The 22,095-nt window shown below is 55.9% G+C and overlaps 2 protein-coding genes across 2 annotated transcripts; one reads left to right on the top strand and one right to left on the bottom strand.

Moving 5' to 3' along the window:
* Positions 1–570: 570 nt before the first annotated feature.
* zbed4l2 (zinc finger BED-type containing 4-like 2) lies at positions 571–5,691 on the bottom strand. The gene is made up of 2 exons (XM_069186462.1): positions 4,931–5,691; positions 571–3,661 (listed from the first exon to the last, which is right to left on the bottom strand). Exon 2 carries the CDS (start codon positions 3,630–3,632, stop codon positions 984–986), a length of 2,649 nt encoding a protein of 882 aa, XP_069042563.1. The 5' UTR covers positions 3,633–3,661; positions 4,931–5,691; the 3' UTR covers positions 571–983.
* A 1,305-nt stretch (positions 5,692–6,996) lies between these two features.
* On the top strand, positions 6,997–22,025 carry LOC102687880 (alpha-soluble NSF attachment protein). The gene is made up of 11 exons (XM_006627461.3): positions 6,997–7,202; positions 9,419–9,498; positions 12,112–12,228; positions 12,749–12,795; positions 15,606–15,683; positions 16,343–16,398; positions 17,367–17,451; positions 18,097–18,201; positions 18,348–18,416; positions 18,605–18,655; positions 19,087–22,025. Exons 1-11 carry the CDS (start codon positions 7,015–7,017, stop codon positions 19,186–19,188), a joined length of 978 nt encoding a protein of 325 aa, XP_006627524.2. The 5' UTR covers positions 6,997–7,014; the 3' UTR covers positions 19,189–22,025.
* The last annotated feature ends 70 nt before the right edge of the window (positions 22,026–22,095 follow it).

The following is a 22,095-nucleotide window of genomic DNA, read 5'->3' as shown; positions in this document are numbered from 1 at the left end:
CAGCTATAAGACTGACAGTTCCGGTACCTGCTGCCGAGACTGGAAGCAGGTAATCCAGTGCCGTTTCTCCCTGTATACAGAACTGTAAGGCCTGCTGCCCGTCCTAGTCCAAACATTTATCCACACCTTTAAGAGGGGCTTCTGCAATGAGCTGGCCTGCTGTTCCAGCCAGAAATGTGTGAGCAGGAACTGATATTTCAGCCCAGCTCTACATTACCTGCCACGACAGCGAGGAGCACCTCCTCATTGGACAAGTTACTTCCCATTTCGAGTTCCGTCTAAAGCGTCATCGGAAAAGGGCTGTTCAGTTACCCCTCATGAGCCCCCCACCCCCCCTCCTTCCACAAGGGGAAAACTGGGCACTGCAAGAGTATTTGTGAACGTTATGCATTCCTAAGATAGGAAGGAGTTGTCTGGTGCAAACTGCTTTCCCCAGAACACCTTTGTTCACCAAACAGCCGGTTTCTCAGGGTGACTGGCTGCAAGCACCTGGATCACAACATATTTCTTCAGCAGGCACACAGCGTATAGTTTATGTCAACCACTTGTACAAATACATGTACAAAGACCTTTTAAATATCCAATGATTTGCTTTTATGTACAGTGACCGATTAGTGTATTTACATACATAAATATCTATGTGTTTTACACAATAGACTGACTCTGTACAATCATTTAAAGTCCCCTCACACTCCTGAAAGGCACTCAGGGTGCTCTGTCTTTTGACGGGGGGACTCAGTGAGAATTCAAACGCCCCCTAGAGGCAGCAGGAGGAAGATGGCAGTGCCTGCGCCGTTGTACAGCTAGTCTTTCTGAGCCCTGGTACTGCCAGAGTGATGTGGCAGCCTGCGGGGGAAAACCGCACCCCAGGGCAGTGCATCAAGATCAGGGTTCAAGTGAGTCACTGTGAGGGGCCAGCCAGCTGCGTACCGGGTCAGACACCTCTCTCCCCGAGCCCAGCGAAACCAGCCCCCTGCTCGGGGTCAGGGCTCCTCCCCGGCCAGCCAGGCCCGGTTCTCGTAGGACACCAGGCTCTGGTAGAGGCTCTCGCGGGCCTGCGGGTTGGCCGCAGCGCGGGCGGCCAGCGTGCTGCTGCCAGCAGGCTCCCGCCGGCCCGCGGCGCCGCCCCTCAGGCGCTCCAGGTAGTCGCAGTTCTGGTGCAGGAAGAGGATGTGGTCGAGGTGCTGGGGGCCCAGCGTGGCGCGGCGCTGGGCCGCCGGGGTCTCGCGGGGAGCGAAGGCCCGGTCGGCGGGCGGGGCGGTGGCGGGGATGGCCAGGTACTGGCGGGCCAGCCGGGCCACGGCGGGGAAGCGGTGCTCCTTGGCCCGCCACCAGTCCAGCGGCGACAGGCTGCGCTTGCACAGGGGCTCGGCGATGTAGTTCTCCAGCTGCTGGTGGATCTCGGGCATCCTCTCGGTGGGGTCCTCGCCCAGGAGGAGGTCGTACATGCTCTGGGGCTCCGGGCTCGTCCTGTCACGGGCAGTGGGGGCCGCCGGGAGCTCCCCCTTGCCCGCACTCGTGCGCCCCGAAACGCTGGGGACTCTGCCAGAGCCGCCCACAGCCCCGCCCAGTCCTAGCGGCTTGTCGGTAACCTGGGGTGACGTCGCCATGGCCACCTGGGCTCCGCCCCCCTGCTGCTGCTGCTGTAGCACAATGAGGTCGCTCTCCTCCCCAGAGCCGCAGGACATGGGGGAGTCCAGCGGGGGCGCTGTGGAGGCCGAGAGCGTGCCGCCCATCCCCAGGCCTATCCCCAGCTCCAGCCCCGAGCCCTCCCTCTCCACCTCCCCCGCTCCCGCTCCTCTCCCGCTCTCCCTCTCCTCCTCCTCGGAGTAGCTCTGTGCAGACAGGAGCTCCTTGACCCGGTTGTGCAGCTTGCTGCGAGCGTCGGGGCTCAGGAAGCGCAGCTCCTTGAAGCGCGGGTCCAGGAAGGAGGCCAGGACAGCCGGGCTCCCCAGGAGGGCCTCCTCCTCCCCCAGCTGCCAGCGCCTCTCCATCTGCGCCCGCACCCTTCCCATCACCCCCTGGGCAGCGGCACAGCCGCTCTCCGCCATGCGCTGGCCCAGCAGCCGGGCCACGCCGTGCAGGCAGGGCATGAGCGCGGAGACCGCCGCGTTGGCGTCCTCGCTCAGGAAGGCGGCCGCGATGCGCACCGTCCTCAGCACCGGCGCGAGCTCCTGCAGGAGGCGCCACTGGTGGTCCGCCAGGTTGGGCGGCGCCTTCTGCTCCTCCAGCACGGAGCTGACCACCCACTTGAGCTCCAGCAGGCTCTCGCACATCTCCAGCGCCGTGGCCCAGCGGCCCGGCTCGTCCAGCACCAGCCGCGCCCCGGCCTTGGGGTTGAGGGCGGCGGCGGCGCGCGCGTCGTGCTGGAAGTGGGACACGATGGCCCGGGCGGCCGCCAGCGCCTGGCGCACGGGCTCGGCGGAGAGGCCCTCCTGCACGCACAGCTTCAGGGCCTCCCCGGCGCAGCACAGCGCCGCCCAGCCCGCGGGCAGGGCCTCCCGGTCCTGGCGCCCCTCCTGCTCCTCGGGCGCCCAGCAGCGGTCGTGCACGACGGAGGAGACGGCGCTCTCCGGCAGGCGGAACTCGGAGAGCACGGACCGCAGCGCCGCCCCCAGCTGGGCCTCCGGCGCGCCCTCCGCGAGCTCGGGCACCGGCCGGGTCTCCAGCACGCAGCGGGCCAGGCGCCAGTCCCGGTCCACGAAGTGCGCGCTGACGGTCAGGTAGAGGCGGCCGCCGCCCCCGCCCGCGCCCAGCGACCTCCAGCGCTCGGCGCACAGCGTCAGGCCGCGGGGGGGCAGGCTGGCGCTCAGGTGCTGCTCCAGGTGCTGCTTGAGGGCGTGGTAGCGGTGCCACAGCAGGCTGCCCAGCTGCGAGGGCGAGGGCGCCGGGTACTGCGGCTCCAGGCAGCCCAGCAGCAGCCGGAAGCCGCGCTCCTCCACCAGGGACAGCGGCTGCAGGTCCCGGAACACCATCTCCAGGATCAGGTCCGTCAGCAGCCCCGCCCGCTTGCTGCTGCAGCCCCGCGCGCCCCCCCCGCCACCGCCGGCCTCCGGGTAGAAGAGCCCGGACAGCAGCGAGTGGCTGGGGGGCTCCGGCTCCGGGGCGCCGGCCGGGATCCCCCCGCCCGCCCCGGCCCCCCCACCGCCGGCGGCGGAGCCCCCCAGCCGCGCCCTCTTGCTCTCCCCCCCCTCAGGCGAGACCTCCGCCTCCTGCGTTTCCTCCTTGACCACCACCAGCGCCGCCGCCCCCCCCCCAGCCCCGCCCGGGCCGGGCAGGAAGGGGGCGGGCGGGGGCGGGGCCAGGAGGGCGGGGAGGGAGTGGTTGCCGGCGGCGGCGGCGGCGGGGGGGGCGGGGGCGGGGGCGGGGCCGTTGTCGCGGATGCTGTGCTTGCGGACCAGGTGCTCCCTCATGGTGGTGGTGCTGTTGTGGAAGGACAGCTGCTTCTTGCAGACGTTGCACTCCACGTGGCTCTCGCTCAGCTGCGTGTAGTAGTTCCACACCTTGGACTTGCGGCGGTCCACCGAGGCGCAGTACAGCGGCCGCCCCAGAGGCCCCCCCGCGCCCCTCTCTCCGCGCCGCTTCAGGGGCGGCCCCAGGCCCGAGGGCAGGGAATAGCCCGGAAACTCCATGGGGAGCAGGGGGAGAGGGCTCCTGGAGGCTGAGGAGACACAAGACGGTCGGCTGGCGACGTGGGGATTCTTGAAGTTCGAGATTCTCGCTGTTCGATAAAGAACAGGCTGGGCAGCTTGTCTTATCTGATGAACGTGATCACGTTACACCTGTTCGCTTCCCCCCTGCCACATCAGCAGGGCCACAATGCACTGCAAGTGTGGGGTAACCCCCACCCTCACCTGGAAGGGCCCCCCGTTATCACACAATTCCCTCCTGTGCTGCTCCCATAACACTTTCCACACCCCTGCCTGGCTCAGGATTTGACACTGGCTTTACTCTTCTTGCACCGTGATTTCACTGTGCTCGAGAGTTCTCTTACCATGATTTCAGTGCTTCATTACACTTCACTGTGCTTTTACCATGACTTCCCTGCTTCATAACACTTTACTTGTACCACGGTTTTACCATACACCACTACTACTACTCTTTACAGTGCTTCTACATGATTTCACTGTATTTGACACCTCACCCTGCTTTTACCACTATTTACTCCCAAAACACTCTTCCGGAAGAAATATCAATCGGAGCCTATCGTGAATACTGCTGTACACTCTCCAGCAGCAGGTAAACCAACACGCTGTGACCCACCTGGAAAATATCTTTGACACTGAAAGTCATTGACTGGAGCCAGACGAGCCGAGTAACTCGTCACACCCGGGAGCTGGACCCACCGCCCTCCGGAGTCCAGAGCCCCAAGCCCCTGTTCTGTACTGCTGCCCTCTAGCGGTGGTACAGCGCACTGCAGCGCCTCTCGCACCCGTGTCAGCTGGAGCGCCAGCAAGCAGCTGACAACGAAGGAGACCAACAAGCCTGCCCATGAAGAGCGCTACAAAATAGGCGACACGCAGTGACTACAAAGGCTGAAAAACGAGGCCACGGATATGCCCAGGACACAGAGCAACCAGGAACGGGCTTGACGGAGTGATGAATCCGGGTCGTGTAGCCGCAGTGGGACAGACTGGCCAGCGGGCAGTGGGTGCCAACGTCACCGCACTGACGCGGGCTGAGATTTCGCGGATTCGTGGCCCGTGTTTGTTGTTGTTGTTGTTGTTGTTGTTTGTGTGTGTGTGTGTGTAAACGCTCAGGTCGAGTCCTGCGTTTCCCGGGCTGTGTAAGTCGCGACTTAAGCCGTCGCTACCCCCCCTCTGCAATGACACATGACTCGAGTAACAGTTTACTTAGACCAGCGGTCAGGTAACGTCGACACCCGGCGCGCCGCCGGCCTGCGCCGGACTGGACAGCCCGCAACACTCACCCGGTCGCTAGGGGATCCTGCCGCCGGCTCGGGGCACCACGGTTACCGGGGAATGAAACGGAAGGCGGGCGCAGAAGCTCGTTCGGAAGTCACACATAGCCGAACCCCAGCCCGCGGCCCACCTTCCGACGGGAAATGATTCTTTCATATCCAGGGTCATGCTGCAAAGTGCCGCACCGCCCGGAAAACGGAGGGCGAAAGGGGACGCACGGTTTAGGGACCGTCCCCCATGCGCAGCGGGAAGCGTATGCGGATTTCACACTTTGAAAATCAAAAAACCGGGGGACGAAATTCTCGTCCTCTCGCCGGAAGGCTGGAGCAGCCCCGCGGTGCCGAAACGCACGATTGCGCGTCCGAGCTGCGCACAGCGGCGAGAGACCAGACCGGTTGTTAAACCGGTATCTGCGGGTACCAGACACCAGCCTCCACCCGACGGTGGACCTCGCTGCAGTGCTCAAAGGCATTCCTGTCGAAATTTCCCTTAAAGCGTTGTTTGGCTGTAACTACTGTAATTCCTTTGTCTAAATTTGGCCAGTTTGAACTGTCTGATTTTTCTCATTCTGTCGAGCTGTGGAACTTCGCTTCAAGGTTTGTTGAATACGTTACTAAATAAAAACTGAACGGGTTAACGGGCGTCCTTGTCTTTTATTAAGGGCATTTGACGGGATTTTGAATTGTAATTTAAAAAAAATCATTGAAAAAACATTTTTTAAAGCTTCCCTAGTGCCTGCTGGTTGTTCGTTTCTAAAAAACACGAGATCGAAGATTCACTGGGATCGGACTGGTTACCATAGTAACGGCTTCCGGCCGCACGGAAGCGCTGTCCGGTATAGGAATCCTGAGCTCGAGGCTGGAGGGCTGGTCCTGTTACCCACCTGAAGGTGTTCGAGACGGGGGATGGAAACTGACTCTCTGTGCTGTCCTCTTAGGGACCTGTTGCGGTAACATTCCCAGGAACACACATTTGACACACACACATACACAATGTAGGAAACAACACGTCAAGCCATGCAATCGGTCTCCCATACACCTGTTTGCAGACACCTGTCAACACTGCAGAATTAGTCCACTAATTTTGGACTATTAGTGTGTACATGCACTTTTCTGTTGTACAGAAGTAGTTCAGGTGGGGAGGTGGCGTCAGCATGCCTAGGCTCAAAAGGAACAAGTAATAGGTTTATTCCAAGCTGAAGAGAGAAGAGGGAAAATGTTTCACCCGAAGAAGGCTCCACAGCCGAAATGTCGTCTTTCTTCTCTTTCCAGCCTGGAATAAACCTATGGCTTGCTCCCTTTGTATCATACTTCTACAATACTCTTGCTTTCACTCTACTGAGATGATGGCATATCGTGGAGATTGTCGAAAGCTTGCCAGTGGCACGGTCACCACTACACAGCAGCCAGCAGCCAGTAGCCATATCACCCTGCAACTCACAACTGGCAACCCACTGGAGCCCAGCAGGTGTGAGCCTGGTCAGTACCTGGAGGGGAGAGACTCCTGGGAAACACTAAGGTTGCTGCTGGAAGAGGCGTTAGTGGGACCAGTAGGGGGCGCTCACTCTGCGGTCCAGGTGGGTCTTAATGCCCCAGTATAGTGACGGGGACACTATACTGTAAACAGGTGCCGTCCTTTGGATGAGACGTAAAACCGAGGTCCTGACTCTCTGTGGTCATTAAAAATCCCAGGGCACTTCTTGAAAAGAGTAGGGGTGTAACCCCGGCGTCCTGGCCAAATTTACCATCGGCCTTTATCAATCATGGCCTCCTAACAATCCCCCTCTTCATTTCTCTGCTCTCCTCCCCACGGATACCTGGTGTGTGGTGAGCGTTCTGGCGCACTATGGCTGCCGTCGCATCATCCAGGTGGATGCTGCAGATTGGTGGTGGTGGAGGGGAGTCCCCATTACCTGTAAAGCGCTTTGAGTGGAGTGTCCAGAAAAGCGCTATATAAGTGTAAGCAATTATTATTATTACACGTCGACAGCGCTGCAGTGTTGTGCTTCACGGTCTCTGGCAGGCGGGCCCGGCGCGTGCCTTTGCTGCGCCCCTCCCACGTGACACGGGCGCCGGCCCGCGGCTTCAGCGAGATGTGTCAGGCGTCAGGCGCAGACCGGAGCGAAGCCCACAGGCGCCGCAGTGTAACCGAAGCAAAGCGCACTGTCAGCGCGGACGCAATCATGGACAATTCCGGGAAAGAAAAGGAAGCACTGGCCCTCATGGCAGAGGCCGAAAGAAAAATCAAATCGTCGCAGTCTTTCTTCGGGACGTTGTTTGGGTGAGTGGCAGGTGGCGGCGGAGCGGGGTCGCGATCGGTTTGGCTGCCGGGGAAGGAGAGCTCGTAGACGGTCTAAGCTCGTTAGGAAAATCCGAGGGCGTGCGGCTGACGGTACAGAAGCAGAGGCCTGGCCGTAAAAGGCTGTCATGTATGCTTGGGAACGCTCCTGGTCATGTGGCATAACGATATCGACCTCCATGCGAAATAAAAGGACACCATCGATAAATACATTTTTAACTTTTTTTTTTTAGAAAAGTTGTACAGCACCGTTGAGCTACGGGCTGAAAAGTTGCTTGATCATCGATTTGCCAGCCTGTTCCTTCCTGGGTCGATTGTTCTGCCGAGTTCGGGGAGGGACGCAGGTCTGGGAGCTGCGGTTACGAGCTCCGCGGTCACATGTGTCGTCGAGTCAGCTGATCACACGACACCAGACTGTAAACAAAGTACTCTGACACCGGGTCCGCATGGTCTGACCCAGTGAGGAGCACTGGTCTGTCTTCCACCGCAACACAGAACATTCAGAGTGTCCTCTACCTGAACTGTCGTGTAGGGACCAGTTGTAAAAGGGCTGTCCCACTGTACTGGGACTGTAGCCCCTATTGTAACAGGACTGTTCTACTGTACTGGGACTGTAGCTCCTACTGTAACAGGACTGTTCTACTGTACTGGGACTGTAGCCCCTATTGTAACAGGACTGTTCTACAGTACTGGGACTGTAGCTCCTACTGTAACAGGACTGTTCTACTGTACTGGGACTGTAGCTCCTATTGTAAGAGGACTATTTCACTGTACTGGGACTGTAGCTCCTATTGTAACAGGACTGTTCTACTGAACAATCCTGTTGTTGTACTGATAATGAATAATTACAGTAGACGATAGAGAATCTTATCGAGGCATCTAAGCTGAGATGCTGTGTTGTAGCAGAAATGGAGCCCAGCAGGACAGTGAGTGTGTGTTAGGGGGCAGCTCTGTGTGTGAATTTCGTACTGTGACAATAAGATAGATAGATACTTTATTGATCCCGTGAGGGAAATTGCAGAAGAGGAGGGAAACATGCAGGTGTGTGCAGGCAGGCAGGCAGGCAACACCCCCTCTTGTGCTTCTGGAGAATCAGCATCTGGGTGAAGTTTATTCAGAGGTAGAGGTGCGTATCTTAAAGGGAAACTGCAGTCCCAGTTTCTCAGACCGGTTATTACAACTTGGTAACAAAATGATTCATTGACCATATAGGAAAAAAAAAGACAAATCTGAATTAAGCACAAGTACTGTAAGTCACCATGTTGTCGCGAACTCAAACATCCGAGTTGCGACGCGATGCGACCCTTCCTGCTCACTAGTCTCCATACTGACTAGTGAACCGATAGGAACCGATTGTGCAGCAGACATTTCACCACAGAAATGATCTGTATGCAAGAGTAAACAAGTAAGTGGTATTTGTCTGTAAAACGTTTCAAAACCTGAAGCAACATTTCTGCTGGATTAAAAGAGATTTATTTACAAAGGAACAGGTTAAGGTTTATTCCGTGTTGAAAGGAGAAAAAAAAAGAGACCACTGTAGAAATGTGTGCCTTCCTTCAGGTGTGTTTCTGCAATGTGAAAAACACAGTGGATTAAAAGCCGGCTTGTTTTGTGATGTAATAGGGCCACAACACGTCACCGGTAGTTTTGTTGCCTCTTTCTCAATCACAGAACACACCTGGGAATTTCAGCAACTATGTGATGTAACTTGGAGGCTTGACAAGTTACTGTGCACGTTTGACTGTTATTGTGGTTTGAAATGCACCCATCAATGCTGTTTTTTTCCTAACCCCGAAATCTAAAATCGTATATTTCAGTTCCCCTTTAGCTTGGGAACTAAGCCACCTCTCGCTCTCCCCAGCAGGGAAGAACGTCTTTCCTCAGTCTCCGCCCACAGAGTGGCTCTGCTTGTGTTTCCACCTGTCCGTTGATCCACTGGACGGGAACAAATTCAGATAATTTCCTTCAGTAAAATATAATTCACTAACTGCAGCAGCATTTGGAAAGATGTTACCTGGGTACTTTAGATCCCTGTTGGCTCAGTTTTGTTTGTCAGAACTATGCAGTGTTAATGCGTTAGGGAATCAGACTGATGACGGGAAGGAACTTGCTCTAAAACATTTGTTTTTACATCTACGTAAAGTAGTAGGCTCTGACCTTGCCTGTGTCCCTCCCTCTGTTCCTGGCTGGGTGTCCAGGGGCTCATCGAAGGTTGAGGAGGCATGCGAGATGTACGCACGCGCTGCCAACATGTTCAAGATGGCCAAGAACTGGAGTGGTAAGAGACAGAGACAGTGAGAAGGAAGGAGGGGTCATAGCGGAGTGTGTGTGTGCAGTGAGGTGTGATGCGGTGCTGTAGCAGTGTGTGTGTGTGCAGTGAGGTGTGATGCGGTGCTGTAGCAGTGTGTGTGTGTGCAGTGAGGTGTGATACAGTGCTGTAGCAGTGTGTGTGCAGTGAGGTGTGATGTGGTGCTGTAGCACTGTGTGTGTGTGCAGTGAGGTGTGATGCGGTGCTGTAGCAGTGTGTGTGTGCAGTGAGGTGTGATACAGTGCTGTAGCACTGTGTGTGTGTGCAGTGAGGTGTGATGCGGTGCTGTAGCAGCGTGTGTGTGCAGTGAGGTGTGATGCGGTGCTGTAGCAGTGTGTGTGTGCAGTGAGGTGTGATACAGTGCTGTAGCACTGTGTGTGTGTGCAGTGAGGTGTGATGCGGTGCTGTAGCACTGTGTGTGTGTGCAGTGAGGTGTGATGCGGTGCTGTAGCAGTGTGTGTGTGCAGTGAGGTGTGATGCGGTGCTGTACCAGTGTGTGTGTGCAGTGAGGTGTGATGCGGTGCTGTACCAGTGTGTGTGTGCAGTGAGGTGTGATGCGGTGCTGTAGCAGTGTGTGTGTGCAGTGCAGTGTGATACAGTGCTGTACCAGTGTGTGTGTGCAGTGAGGTGTGATGCCGTGCTGTACCAGTGTGTGTGTGCAGTGAGGTGTGATACAGTGCTGTACCAGTGTGTGTGTGCAGTGCGGTGTGATACAGTGCTGTAGCAGTGTGTGTGTGCAGTGAGGTGTGATGCGGTGCTGTACTAGTGTGTGTGTGCAGTGAGGTGTGATGTGGTGCTGTAGCAGCGTGTGTGTGCAGTGCAGTGTGATACAGTGCTGTAGCAGTGTGTGTGTGCAGTGAGGTGTGATGCGGTGCTGTAGCAGTGTGTGTGTGTGTGTGTGTGTGCAGTGAGGTGTGATGCGGTGCTGTAGCAGTGTGTGTGTGTGTGTGTGTGCAGTGAGGTGTGATGCGGTGCTGTACCAGTGTGTGTGTGCAGTGAGGTGTGATGCGGTGCTGTACCAGTGTGTGTGTGCAGTAAGGTGTGATACAGTGCTGTACCAGTGTGTGTGTGCAGTGAGGTGTGATACAGTGCTGTACCAGTGTGTGTGTGCAATGCGGTGTGATACAGTGCTGTACCAGTGTGTGTGTGCAGTGAGGTGTGATACAGTGCTGTACCAGTGTGTGTGCAGTGAGGTGTGATACAGTGCTGTACCAGTGTGTGTGTGCAGTGAGGTGTTATGCGGTGCTGTAGCACTGTGTGTGTGCAGTGAGGTGTGATGCAGTGCTGTAGCAGTGTGTGTGTGCAGTGAGGTGTGATACAGTGCTGTAGCACTGTGTGTGTGTGCAGTGAGGTGTGATACAGTGCTGTACCAGTGTGTGTGTGTGCAGTGAGGTGTGATACAGTGCTGTACCAGTGTGTGTGTGCAGTGAGGTGTGATACGGTGCTGTAGCAGTGTGTGTGTGCAGTGAGGTGTGATGCGGTGCTGTACCAGTGTGTGTGTGCAGTGAGGTGTGATACGGTGCTGTACCAGTGTGTGTGTGCAGTGAGGTGTGATACGGTGCTGTACCAGTGTGTGTGTGCAGTGAGGTGTGATACGGTGCTGTACCAGTGTGTGTGTGCAGTGAGGTGTGATACATTGCTGTAGCAGTGTGTGTGCAGTGAGGTGTGATGCGGTGCTGTACCAGTGTGTGTGTGCAGTGAGGTGTGATACAGTGCTGTACCAGTGTGTGTGTGCAGTGAGGTGTGATACAGTGCTGTACCAGTGTGTGTGTGCAGTGCGGTGTGATACAGTGCTGTACCAGTGTGTGTGTGCAGTGAGGTGTGATACATTGCTGTAGCAGTGTGTGTGCAGTGAGGTGTGATACGGTGCTGTACCAGTTTGTGTGTGCAGTGCGGTGTGATATGGTGCTGTAGCAGTGTGTGTGTGTGTGCAGTGAGGTGTGATACGGTGCTGTAGCACTGTGTGTGTGCAGTGAGGTGTGATACAGTGCTGTAGCACTGTGTGTGTGTGCAGTGAGGTGTGATGCGGTGCTGTAGCAGTGTGTGTGTGCAGTGAGGTGTGATGCGGTGCTGTACTAGTGTGTGTGTGTGCAGTGAGGTGTGATGCGGTGCTGTAGCAGTGTGTGTGTGCAGTGAGGTGTGATGCGGTGCTGTAGCAGTGTGTGTGTGCAGTGAGGTGTGATGCGGTGCTGTAGCAGTGTGTGTGTGCAGTGAGGTGTGATGCGGTGCTGTAGCAGCGTGTGTGTGCAGTGAGGTGTGATGCGGTGCTGTAGCAGTGTGTGTGCAGTGAGGTGTGATGCGGTGCTGTAGCAGTGTGTGTGTGTGTGTGTGCAGTGAGGTGTGATGCGGTGCTGTACCAGTGTGTGTGTGTGCAGTGAGGTGTGATGCGGTGCTGTAGCAGTGTGTGTGTGCAGTGCGGTGTGATACAGTGCTGTACCAGTGTGTGTGCAGAGCGTTGTGATGCGGTGCTCTAGCGGTGTGTGTGTGCAGTGCGGTGTGATACAGTGCTGTAGCAGTGTGTGTGTGCAGTGCTGTAGTGGTGTTTAAAATACAGCCTGATAAATGCAGTGCTCTGTGTTTCAGCGGCGGGGAATGCCTTCTCCCAGGCAGCACAGCTCCACCTGCAGCTGCAGAGTAAACATGATGCCGCCACCAATTTCATTGACGCTGGCAACGCCTTCAAGAAAGCCGACCCACAAGGTGCGCTCATGCCTTCTGTCCAGGCCTCTGTGCTCCTTCCCTTCTGTTCTAACAGCCCACCTGATGCTGGATTTAGCATCTTTCCTAATATCCTCGTTAATCTTTATCTCCATGTGCTCTCCGTCCAGTCGGCCTGTCTCTCTCGGCCTCCTAGTCTTTTCCTGCCTTTCTTTCTGTCTGGCTCTGTCTGTGGCCCCTTCTGTCTCTCCGTGTTCTTCTCGCCCTCGTTCAGGGGAATAACTGTCGTTTTTACAGTGTTTTACTCCCCATTTTCCCTCAGCAGCTGTGCAAGTCTGAACTTGCAGATCTAGAAACACACACGTAATTCCGGTGAAGGCCAACACAATTGAACTAAGGTTTAGTTTAACTTTTTCTCAGCTTTTAGTGATGATGTGAAGACAACATTCTTGTGGACTGTAGTCCCCCTAGGACAAGAGAGCTGAGTTTTGATTTTAGACAAAGAAAGGGACTTTCACTGACTGTCTTTCTCTTGGATTCACTGTTGGATTCTTTTCCACAGAGGCCATTAACTGTCTGAACCGAGCCATCGAGATTTACACCGACATGGTGAGGATGGAGGAGTGCCCAAAGCATCACACACCCAGACACTGCCCCCTGTGTGTCCACCTCATCACACACCAGGACACTGCCCCCTGTGTGTCCACCTCATCACACACCAGGACACTGCCCCCTGTGTGTCCACCTCATCACACACCCAGACACTGCCCCCTGTGTGTCCACCTCATCACACACCCAGACACTGCCCCCTGTGTGTCCACCTCTCACACACCCAGACACTGCCCCCTGTGTGTCCACCTCATCACACACCAGGACACTGCCCCCTGTGTGTCCACCTCATCACACACCCAGACACTGCCCCCTGTGTGTCCACCTCATCACACACCAGGACACTGCCCCCTGTGTGTCCACCTCTCACACACCCAGACACTGCCCCCTGTGTGTCCACCTCTCACACACCAGGACACTGCCCCCTGTGTGTCCACCTCTCACACACCAGGACACTGCCCCCTGTGTGTCCACCTCATCACACACCCAGACACTGCCCCCTGTGTGTCCACCTCTCACACACCAGGACACTGCCCCCTGTGTGTCCACCTCTCACACACCAGGACACTGCCCCCTGTGTGTCCACCTCATCACACACCAGGACACTGCCCCCTGTGTGTCCACTTCATCACACACCCAGACACTGCCCCCTGTGTGTCCACCTCTCACACACCCGGACACTGCCCCCTGTGTGTCCACCTCTCACACACCCGGACACTGCCCCCTGTGTGTCCACCTCATCACACACCCAGACACTGCCCCCTGTGTGTCCACCTCTCACACACCCAGACACTGCCCCCTGTGTGTCCACCTCATCACACACCCAGACACTGCCCCCTGTGTGTCCACCTCATCACACACCCAGACACTGCCCCCTGTGTGTCCACCTCATCACACACCCAGACACTGCCCCCTGTGTGTCCACCTCATCACACACCCAGACACTGCCCCCTGTGTGTCCACCTCATCACACACCCAGACACTGCCCCCTGTGTGTCCACCTCATCACACACCCAGACACTGCCCCCTGTGTGTCCACCTCATCACACACCCAGACACTGCCCCCTGTGTGTCCACCTCATCACACACCCAGACACTGCCCCCTGTGTGTCCACCTCATCACACACCCAGACACTGCCCCCTGTGTGTCCACCTCATCACACACCCAGACACTGCCCCCTGTGTGTCCACCTCATCACACACCCAGACACTGCCCCCTGTGTGTCCACCTCATCACACACCCAGACACTGCCCCCTGTGTGTCCACCTCATCACACACCCAGACACTGCCCCCTGTGTGTCCACCTCATCACACACCCAGACACTGCCCCCTGTGTGTCCACCTCATCACACACCCAGACACTGCCCCCTGTGTGTCCACCTCATCACACACCCAGACACGGCCCCCTGTGTGTCCACCTCTCACATGCCCAGACACGGCCCCCTGTGTGTCCACCTCATCACACACCAGGACACTGCCCCCTGTGTGTCCACCTCTCACACACCCGGACACTGCCCCCTGTGTGTCCACCTCTCACACACCCGGACACTGCCCCCTGTGTGTCCACCTCTCACACGCCCGGACACTGCCCCCTGTGTGTCCACCTCTCACACACCAGGACACTGCCCCCTGTGTGTCCACCTCTCACACACCCGGACACTGCCCCCTGTGTGTCCACCTCTCACACACCCGGACACTGCCCCCTGTGTGTCCACCTCTCACACACCCGGACACTGCCCCCTGTGTGTCCACCTCTCACACACCGGGACACTGCCCCCTGTGTGTCCACCTCTCACACACCGGGACACTGCCCCCTGTGTGTCCACCTCTCACACACCCGGACACTGCCCCCTGTGTGTCCACCTCTCACACACCGGGACACTGCCCCCTGTGTGTCCACCTCTCACACACCGGGACACTGCCCCCTGTGTGTCCACCTCTAACACACCGGGACACTGCCCCCTGTGTGTCCACCTCTCACACACCGGGACACTGCCCCCTGTGTGTCCACCTCTCACACACACAGACACTGCCCCCTGTGTGTCCACCTCTCACACACCAGGACACTGCCCCCTGTGTGTCCACCTCTCACACACCCAGACACTGCCCCCTGTGTGTCCACCTCATCACACACCCAGACACTGCCCCCTGTGTGTCCACCTCTCACGCACCAGGACACTGCCCCCTGTGTGTCCACCTCATCACACACCCAGACACTGCCCCCTGTGTGTCCACCTCTCACGCACCAGGACACTGCCCCCTGTGTGTCCACCTCATCACACACCCAGACACTGCCCCCTGTGTGTCCACCTCATCACACACCCAGACACTGCCCCCTGTGTGTCCACCTCTCACACACCCAGACACTGCCCCCTGTGTGTCCACCTCTCACACACCAGGACACTGCCCCCTGTGTGTCCACCTCTCACACACCAGGACACTGCCCCCTGTGTGTCCACCTCTCACACACCAGGACACTGCCCCCTGTGTGTCCACCTCTCACACACCAGGACACTGCCCCCTGTGTGTCCACCTCATCACACACCAGGACACTGCCCCCTGTGTGTCCACCTCATCACACACCAGGACACTGCCCCCTGTGTGTCCACCTCTCACACACCAGGACACTGCCCCCTGTGTGTCCACCTCTCACACACCAGGACACTGCCCCCTGTGTGTCCACCTCTCACACACCAGGACACTGCCCCCTGTGTGTCCACCTCTCATACACCCTCTGCGATGTGGAACTGATGGGTGAGGCTGACCTTGCCCTGACCCCCACCTGACCCCCTTGTGTGTGACTCCGCAGGGTCGTTTCACCATCGCTGCGAAGCACCACATGTCCATCGCTGAGATCTACGAGACCGAGCTGGTCGACATTGACAAGGTCAGCCTGGAACCCCTACGCGCTGCTGTGCTCTTCACTGTGTTCCTGTACTGTGCTGTATTCCCCCACCCTGTCTCTGTCGCATGCAGTGAGCTGAGGCTACAGGAGATCACCTGTAGGGGGTGCTACAGCCCTTCACGGTTTATCCCCCTCCCAGCAAGGGTAGAATTCTGCAGCTGGGCTAGCTGGAGCCTTCAGAGTACAGGAACTGTTCTGTGTTTTTGTCTGTGACCTGTGATGGATCTGACCTCCTTGAAAGTTTTGTTGACCAGAGTGCTGTTGCTTCCTAATTGATCTTGGGGAGGGGCTATTAAAAGCGCTTTTAGCTGGGAGAGGCATTAAATTACTAGCAGTGTAGGAAAATGCTCACTCTGTCTCTCTCACTCTTTTACTCTCTGTTGGCCACTCGTTCTGGCTCATTCTCACTGGTCTCTGCCCTCACAGTCATCTCATTCCCTCTCAGGCTTGCCTCTCCCTTTTCCCCTCCTCCGCCTTGTGCCCCGTGAGAGAGGGCAGTGGCGGCTCAGAAGCCAGCTCTGCCCTTCTCAGCTCCTCACAGTTGAGAAGGATGCTTCTTTGGCATGTGAACCTGTTATAGTGTTGTACTGTGGCGATTTTGGGTACTGGGGTTTATAAACTCGTCTTTCTGTACTGTACAGGCCATCGCTCACTATGAACAGGCAGCCGATTACTACAAGGGAGAGGAGTCCAACAGGTAGCGCTGGCGCTGTCTTGTGTGTGAACGGTGTGTGCGTGGTGAGGAAGTTGTGTGTAATAGTGTGTATATAGTTGTGCGTCCGTGTGTGAAGAGTGAGTGTGTCAGGGTGCGCGTGTGTGAAGAGTGAGTGTGTCAGGGTGCGCGTGTGTGAAGAGTGAGTGTGTCAGGGTGCGCGTGTGTGAAGAGTGAGTGTGCCAGTGCACGTGTGTGTGAAGAGTGAGTGTGTCAGTGCGCGCGTGTGTGAAGAGTGAATTTGTCAGTGCGTGTGTGTGAAGAGTTAGTGTGCCAGGGTGCGTGTGTGTGAAGAGTTAGTGTGCCAGGGTGCGTGTGTGTGAAGAGTTAGTGTGCCAGGGTGCGTGTGTGTGAAGAGTTAGTGTGCCAGTGCACGTGTGTGTGAAGAGTGAGTGTGCCAGTGCACGTGTGTGTGAAGAGTGAGTGTGCCAGGGCGCGTGTGTGTGAAGAGTGAATTTGTCAGTGCGTGTGTGTGTAAAAGGTGAGTGTGTCAGGGCGCGTGTGTGAAGAGTGAGTGTGTCAGTGCACATGTGTGAAGAGTGAGTGTGTCAGGGCGCGTGTGTGAAGAGTGAGTGTGTCAGTGCACATGTGTGAAGAGTGAGTGTGCCAGGGCACTTGTGTGTGAAGAGTTAGTGTGCCAGGGCGCGTGTGTGTGAAGAGTTAGTGTGCCAGGGTGCGTGTGTGTGAAGAGTTAGTGTGCCAGGGTGCGTGTGTGTGAAGAGTGAGTGTGCCAGTGCACGTGTGTGTGAAGAGTGAGTGTGCCAGGGCGCGTGTGTGTGAAGAGTGAATTTGTCAGTGCGTGTGTGTGTAAAAGGTGAGTGTGTCAGGGCGCATGTGTGAAGAGTGAGTGTGTCAGTGCACATGTGTGAAGAGTGAGTGTGCCAGGGCGTGTGTGTGTGAAGAGTGAGTGTGCCAGGGCACGTTTGTGTGTAACTCTGTGTTTGTGTCCTCAGCTCTGCTAACAAGTGCCTTCTCAAAGTGGCCACGTACGCAGCTCAGCTGGAGCAGTACCAGAAGGCCATCGAGATCTACGAACAGGTGAGCCCAGGACAGCAAAGTATGGTATAGCACAGCACAGTACTATATTGGAACAAGTCATAGGTTTATTCCAGGCTGAAAAGAAAGAAAACACAACGTTTCGGCCATGGAACCTTCTTCAGGCGTGAGGAAGAAGAAGACCCTCACATCTGAAGAAGTCTCCACAGCCGAAACGTTGTGTTTTTCTTTTTCAGCCTGGAATTAACCTATTACTTGTTCCTTTGCAGCCTACGCATGCTGACGCAGCTCCGCACCTGAACTACTACAGTACTATATTGCACACTAGTGCATTATTTAGAAGGTTACATTACTAAATAGTGCAGAAGTGCAGTATAATCTAGCAGAGTACCTATTCATAGATTTTGCACAATATGCAGCAAAATAGCAACAGAAATATGGCAGATGATACGAGGTAATTTAACATAGTTCAGTAGCATGCAAAACTGCAATATTGCATATTAGTATATTGGTTTTAGAACAGCACAATACAACCTGCACTGGACAACAGAGCATTTTTAAATATAATTTTGCAAACTGCAAGTTTTTAGTTTAGGAGCAATAGGTTGTGAGACAAGTATAAGGGTCCCTGGAGAAACCCCCAGCCCTAAGATTAATTACTCATACTACCTTGCTTTCTGTGTGCAGGTGGGCACCCACGCCATGGACAGCACGCTGCTGAAGTACAGCGCCAAGGATCATTTCTTCAAGGCTGCGCTGTGCCACTTCTGTCTGGACATGCTCAACGCCAAGGTCAGGAGTCACCCTGTCTGTCTCTGCACAGCGTTAGGGCCTAGTCCAGCACAGTGTTATAGCCTCTGCACTTTCTGGAGAGTACAGTATCTGGGTGAGCTGTCGGTGCGCAGCGGTGTCTAACTCTCTCTTTCTCTCTGCCTCAGCTGGCATTACAGAAATATGAAGAGATGTTTCCAGCATTTTCAGACTCCCGGGAATGCAAACTAGTGAAGGTAATCAGGCAAGCTCTCCTTTTCCCTGCCCCCCTCCTGACAGTCCGTTCACCCTCTCTGTTTCGCTCCTGTGGGTCTGTTGCAGCCAGCAGCAGCCTGCTAAGGCAGTGACACACTTTTGAAATCACACGCTGCTGGTGGTGTTAGTGCTGTTATCTGGAGTGGCGGCTGTTACTCTGTTTTCACAGAAACTTCTGGACGCCCACGAAGACAACAACGTGGATGCATATACCGATGCGGTGAGTGGAGAGCTTCATGGTGTTTCTCTCTCATGCGCTTGTAGTGGAGAGTTTTTATGACATTTTAATCATCATGTACCCTCCTCCCCAGTTTTGTAATGGCCAGTTAGGCTCAGCTCTCCGGGAGCCACTGAGGGGGGAGCTTACCTGCTCGGAAAAGAAAAAGCTTAGACAGGCTCCTTCGACATGCCTGTTGTGTACATCTCTCCCTCTGTCCTCTTTCTCTCCCCATCTCTGTGTCAACATGTGCTCTCCACCTCCTCTCACTCTCACTGTCACACTCCCTCCTTCTCTGGTTCTCTCGATCTCTCTCTGTCCCTCTTTCCATCTCTTTCTACGTATGTATACATCTCCCTCCCTAGCTTTTTCTCTCTCTCTCTCTCTCCGTCTCTCTCACTCGGTCTGTACCTCTGCATCTCTCTCTCTCTCAGGTGAAGGAGTACGATTCCATCTCCCGGCTGGATCAGTGGGTCACGACGATGCTTCTCCGCATCAAGAAGACCATACAGGACGGGGAGGCTGACCTGCGCTAGCCCCGCCCCTCCCAGCCCCTCTCCCCTCGCCCTCCCCTCTGTCTCCCACCAGTCTCTGCTGCACCCCGCCCCCCGTCTCTGAACCCCCCCCCCTCGTTTGTTCCTCCCCACCTCGGAGCGCCGTCTCTCGTCTCTGTCGCCTTGTGTGCTGCAGCCCTGTCCTGTCCTCTGAGCCCCCTGCTCTCTCTCTGGGTCCTGCTGTCCAGCAATAACAGTCCCTGAGCCAGCAACCCCTCCCTCCACACACACACCCAGAACACTAATGACCACAGAGCACAGAGAGAGAGAGGGGCAGAGCCGAGGACATCCAGCCCAGAGGCTCCCACGGATAGAAACCGGGCTCGATCGCTCGGTCAAACGGGCCAGCCTCCTGTCCGGCCTGACCTGCCCTGACTGACCACTGGAGCACAGGCTCTTCCCACGCACTGCGGCGTTCCCTGGAGACACCAGTTCCTCCTGCCTGATCCACCGGGTCTTGCCTTTTTTTATGTGACCCGTTTCCTGACGCTTCTGGCCTTTCCACTAGTGTTGGCGCAGCTGCGTTTCGACCGCCGTAGAGCCGAAGGGCCGGATGCCACGCAGACGAAGCGGGTTTGCCTCCCCGAGCTCCGAGGGGATCCGCGGGGTCCGGCCCCGGTTTTCTGGGCCCCGTCGTGGAAGATCAGAAAGTGCCGGGAAGGATCCGGAGAGCCAGGAAGAGGGGAGTAAAATATCTTGATTTCGCTTCAACCTCCTGGGAGCTTTTCCTCTGGAGCGCAGTGGGAACGCTGGTCAGTTCAACGCAGCCGGTCTGGACGGACGCTGCCACTCAGACTGAACGTGAAGGGGAAAACGGACTACGACACGGAAAGGGGCTTTTAAAACGGATTGTGTGAGTAAAGAGAAGTCGTTGTAGCGTGGTTTGGGTAAAGCAGGCATCCTTTGGAGTTTTTCTTTTTGCTAAATGAAGTAAGGAGGGAGGAGGGAGGGGGGAGGGAGTCTTCCCGCGTGCAGATACACCCAGACTTTCACAACCAGCATCCCTCCCCAATACTCCACAGCTGGCCGGAAACTGGACCGTCTCGGGTCCTCGGAAGGGTCTGGCAGCCTCTTGAGCAGACCCAGAGCATGGCAGGGGTCTGAGGCGTCCGAGGAAGCCCGCGAGCTCGATCCAGGCGGTCCTGCAGTCTTGACTGGGCCGTCGCTCCGCGGTCCCGCCGTCTCGCCCAGCAGCCTGGCCTTCGAGCGCGTGGCCCGGCGGTGCGTTCTCGACACCCGCCCCCAGCGCCCCGAGTGCAGGGGCGTGCCTCCTGATTTCTGCACTAGAAATGAGGCCGTTTGGCACCTGCGGTGTTTAGGAAGTGGGTCTCGTAGGGTAACTGGTTCTGTTGAAGGTGCTGCATTCAGTCCCGCTGTGCCTGTGAGATTTGGGCATCACGGCTGCCTGTGGGCAGTTACACACGCATGTATATTTATTTTGCTGGCCTTGTTGGCGACAGCCTGTCCTGCTCACAGAGCAGGCCCTTGCTGACACAGCTACCTGCTTTATGTTCACATTAATTTTCCTTCCTTGGCAAGTTCCTTCGCTTCTTCTTCTTCCCTTGAAACGTGTTAAACTGCTTTAAATAAAGCCTGGTTCTTTTGTTACTGTATTATTGCAAGTGTCCTGGCTTCGGCTTCAGAGGTGAAGATCGCCCCGTTCGGTTGGGTTCGGTGGGCGTTGCGTGGGAATCCCTGACCTTCCTCAGGCCTTGGGGTACACGGAGGGGGTGGGCGGCCGTGGTACTGGGGGTCTGTCGGTCTCCAGGTGGCTGAGCAGAGTCCCCAGAGAAAAGGTCGTTGGGTTTCACTGGCTCCAGCTGGCTGTCCAGCTGCACTGATCTGAGGCCCCCAGGTCTCCTGGCTGCCTGCCTGAGCGCCGGCTGGCGTGATTGGATCTGTCACTGACTGGAATTGCTCTGGGCGGAAAGCCCTTTGCACAGACGGGCAGGGGCTGGCCCGCACCGGCCCGGTCCAGACTTTTTCACCGTGGTCCGGTACTAGTTGGGTTCTCCTTCGTCGACTCTGCAGCAGACACAGGCAGGGGGACTCTGGTCTTCCACTAATGGGACTTCTACAGAACCAGTGCAGGCTGATACTTCCATGCAGTGGCGAGACGCTTTTATTTTTCAAAAAACAGCTACATGTCCAAAAAGAACCAGTCTTGACTGTGTTTTGCCCTGTAGGATGACCTTTTATTCAGCCTACAACAAAAACGAACCTCTGCTTGTTCTTAAAATTCATGAACTACATGTGGTGATAATTATCATCATGGTGGCTTGAATACTAGCACCTCATATCGTGAAGGAAATCTGTTTTCTTCAGTTTTCTATCCATAGTGTCTCCTCTACAGTTATTGAACAGAACTGGTTTGCCATTGGAACGGCTACTCATAGGAGACATTCTCACAGGTTAACCCATATTAAATACAGAGGGCCCAGACTTGCAGCCGCAGATGTGAAAAATCTACAGGTGCAGACAAAATACTTGCACGCCTGTATTTGTGTGCATTCATGCGCGTTTATAATGTATATCACATATAACATGAACGTTGTTCATGCGAGACCAAAAACACAGTTAATACGCCTATTGTAATATTCTCCTCTGTCCCTGGACTGCGTACCTCAAGGACAAGCTGCGATATCTCAAAGTGCCACCAGGGGGAAGCACACCCACCTACCTTCATAATAAATACAGTCTGTCGTAGATGATAGGCAATATTATAAAGCTGTCTTCTGTACTATTTTATGAATTTGCAAATTGCACCTTGCTCTTTGAAACCCTATTTTGAAAGAAAAAAAAATAAACTATAAACCAACCGCTACGTGTATGTTGGCTTTGTACTTCGGGAAAATGTTCAACTCTTCTTTCAGAAGGTGACATTCAGCA

Source organism: Lepisosteus oculatus, chromosome 3, assembly GCF_040954835.1.
Source record: "Lepisosteus oculatus isolate fLepOcu1 chromosome 3, fLepOcu1.hap2, whole genome shotgun sequence".
Lineage (NCBI taxonomy): Eukaryota > Metazoa > Chordata > Actinopteri > Semionotiformes > Lepisosteidae > Lepisosteus > Lepisosteus oculatus.
Note: the sequence above shows the minus strand (reverse complement) of the source record. Positions and strands in the feature narration are given on the sequence as shown.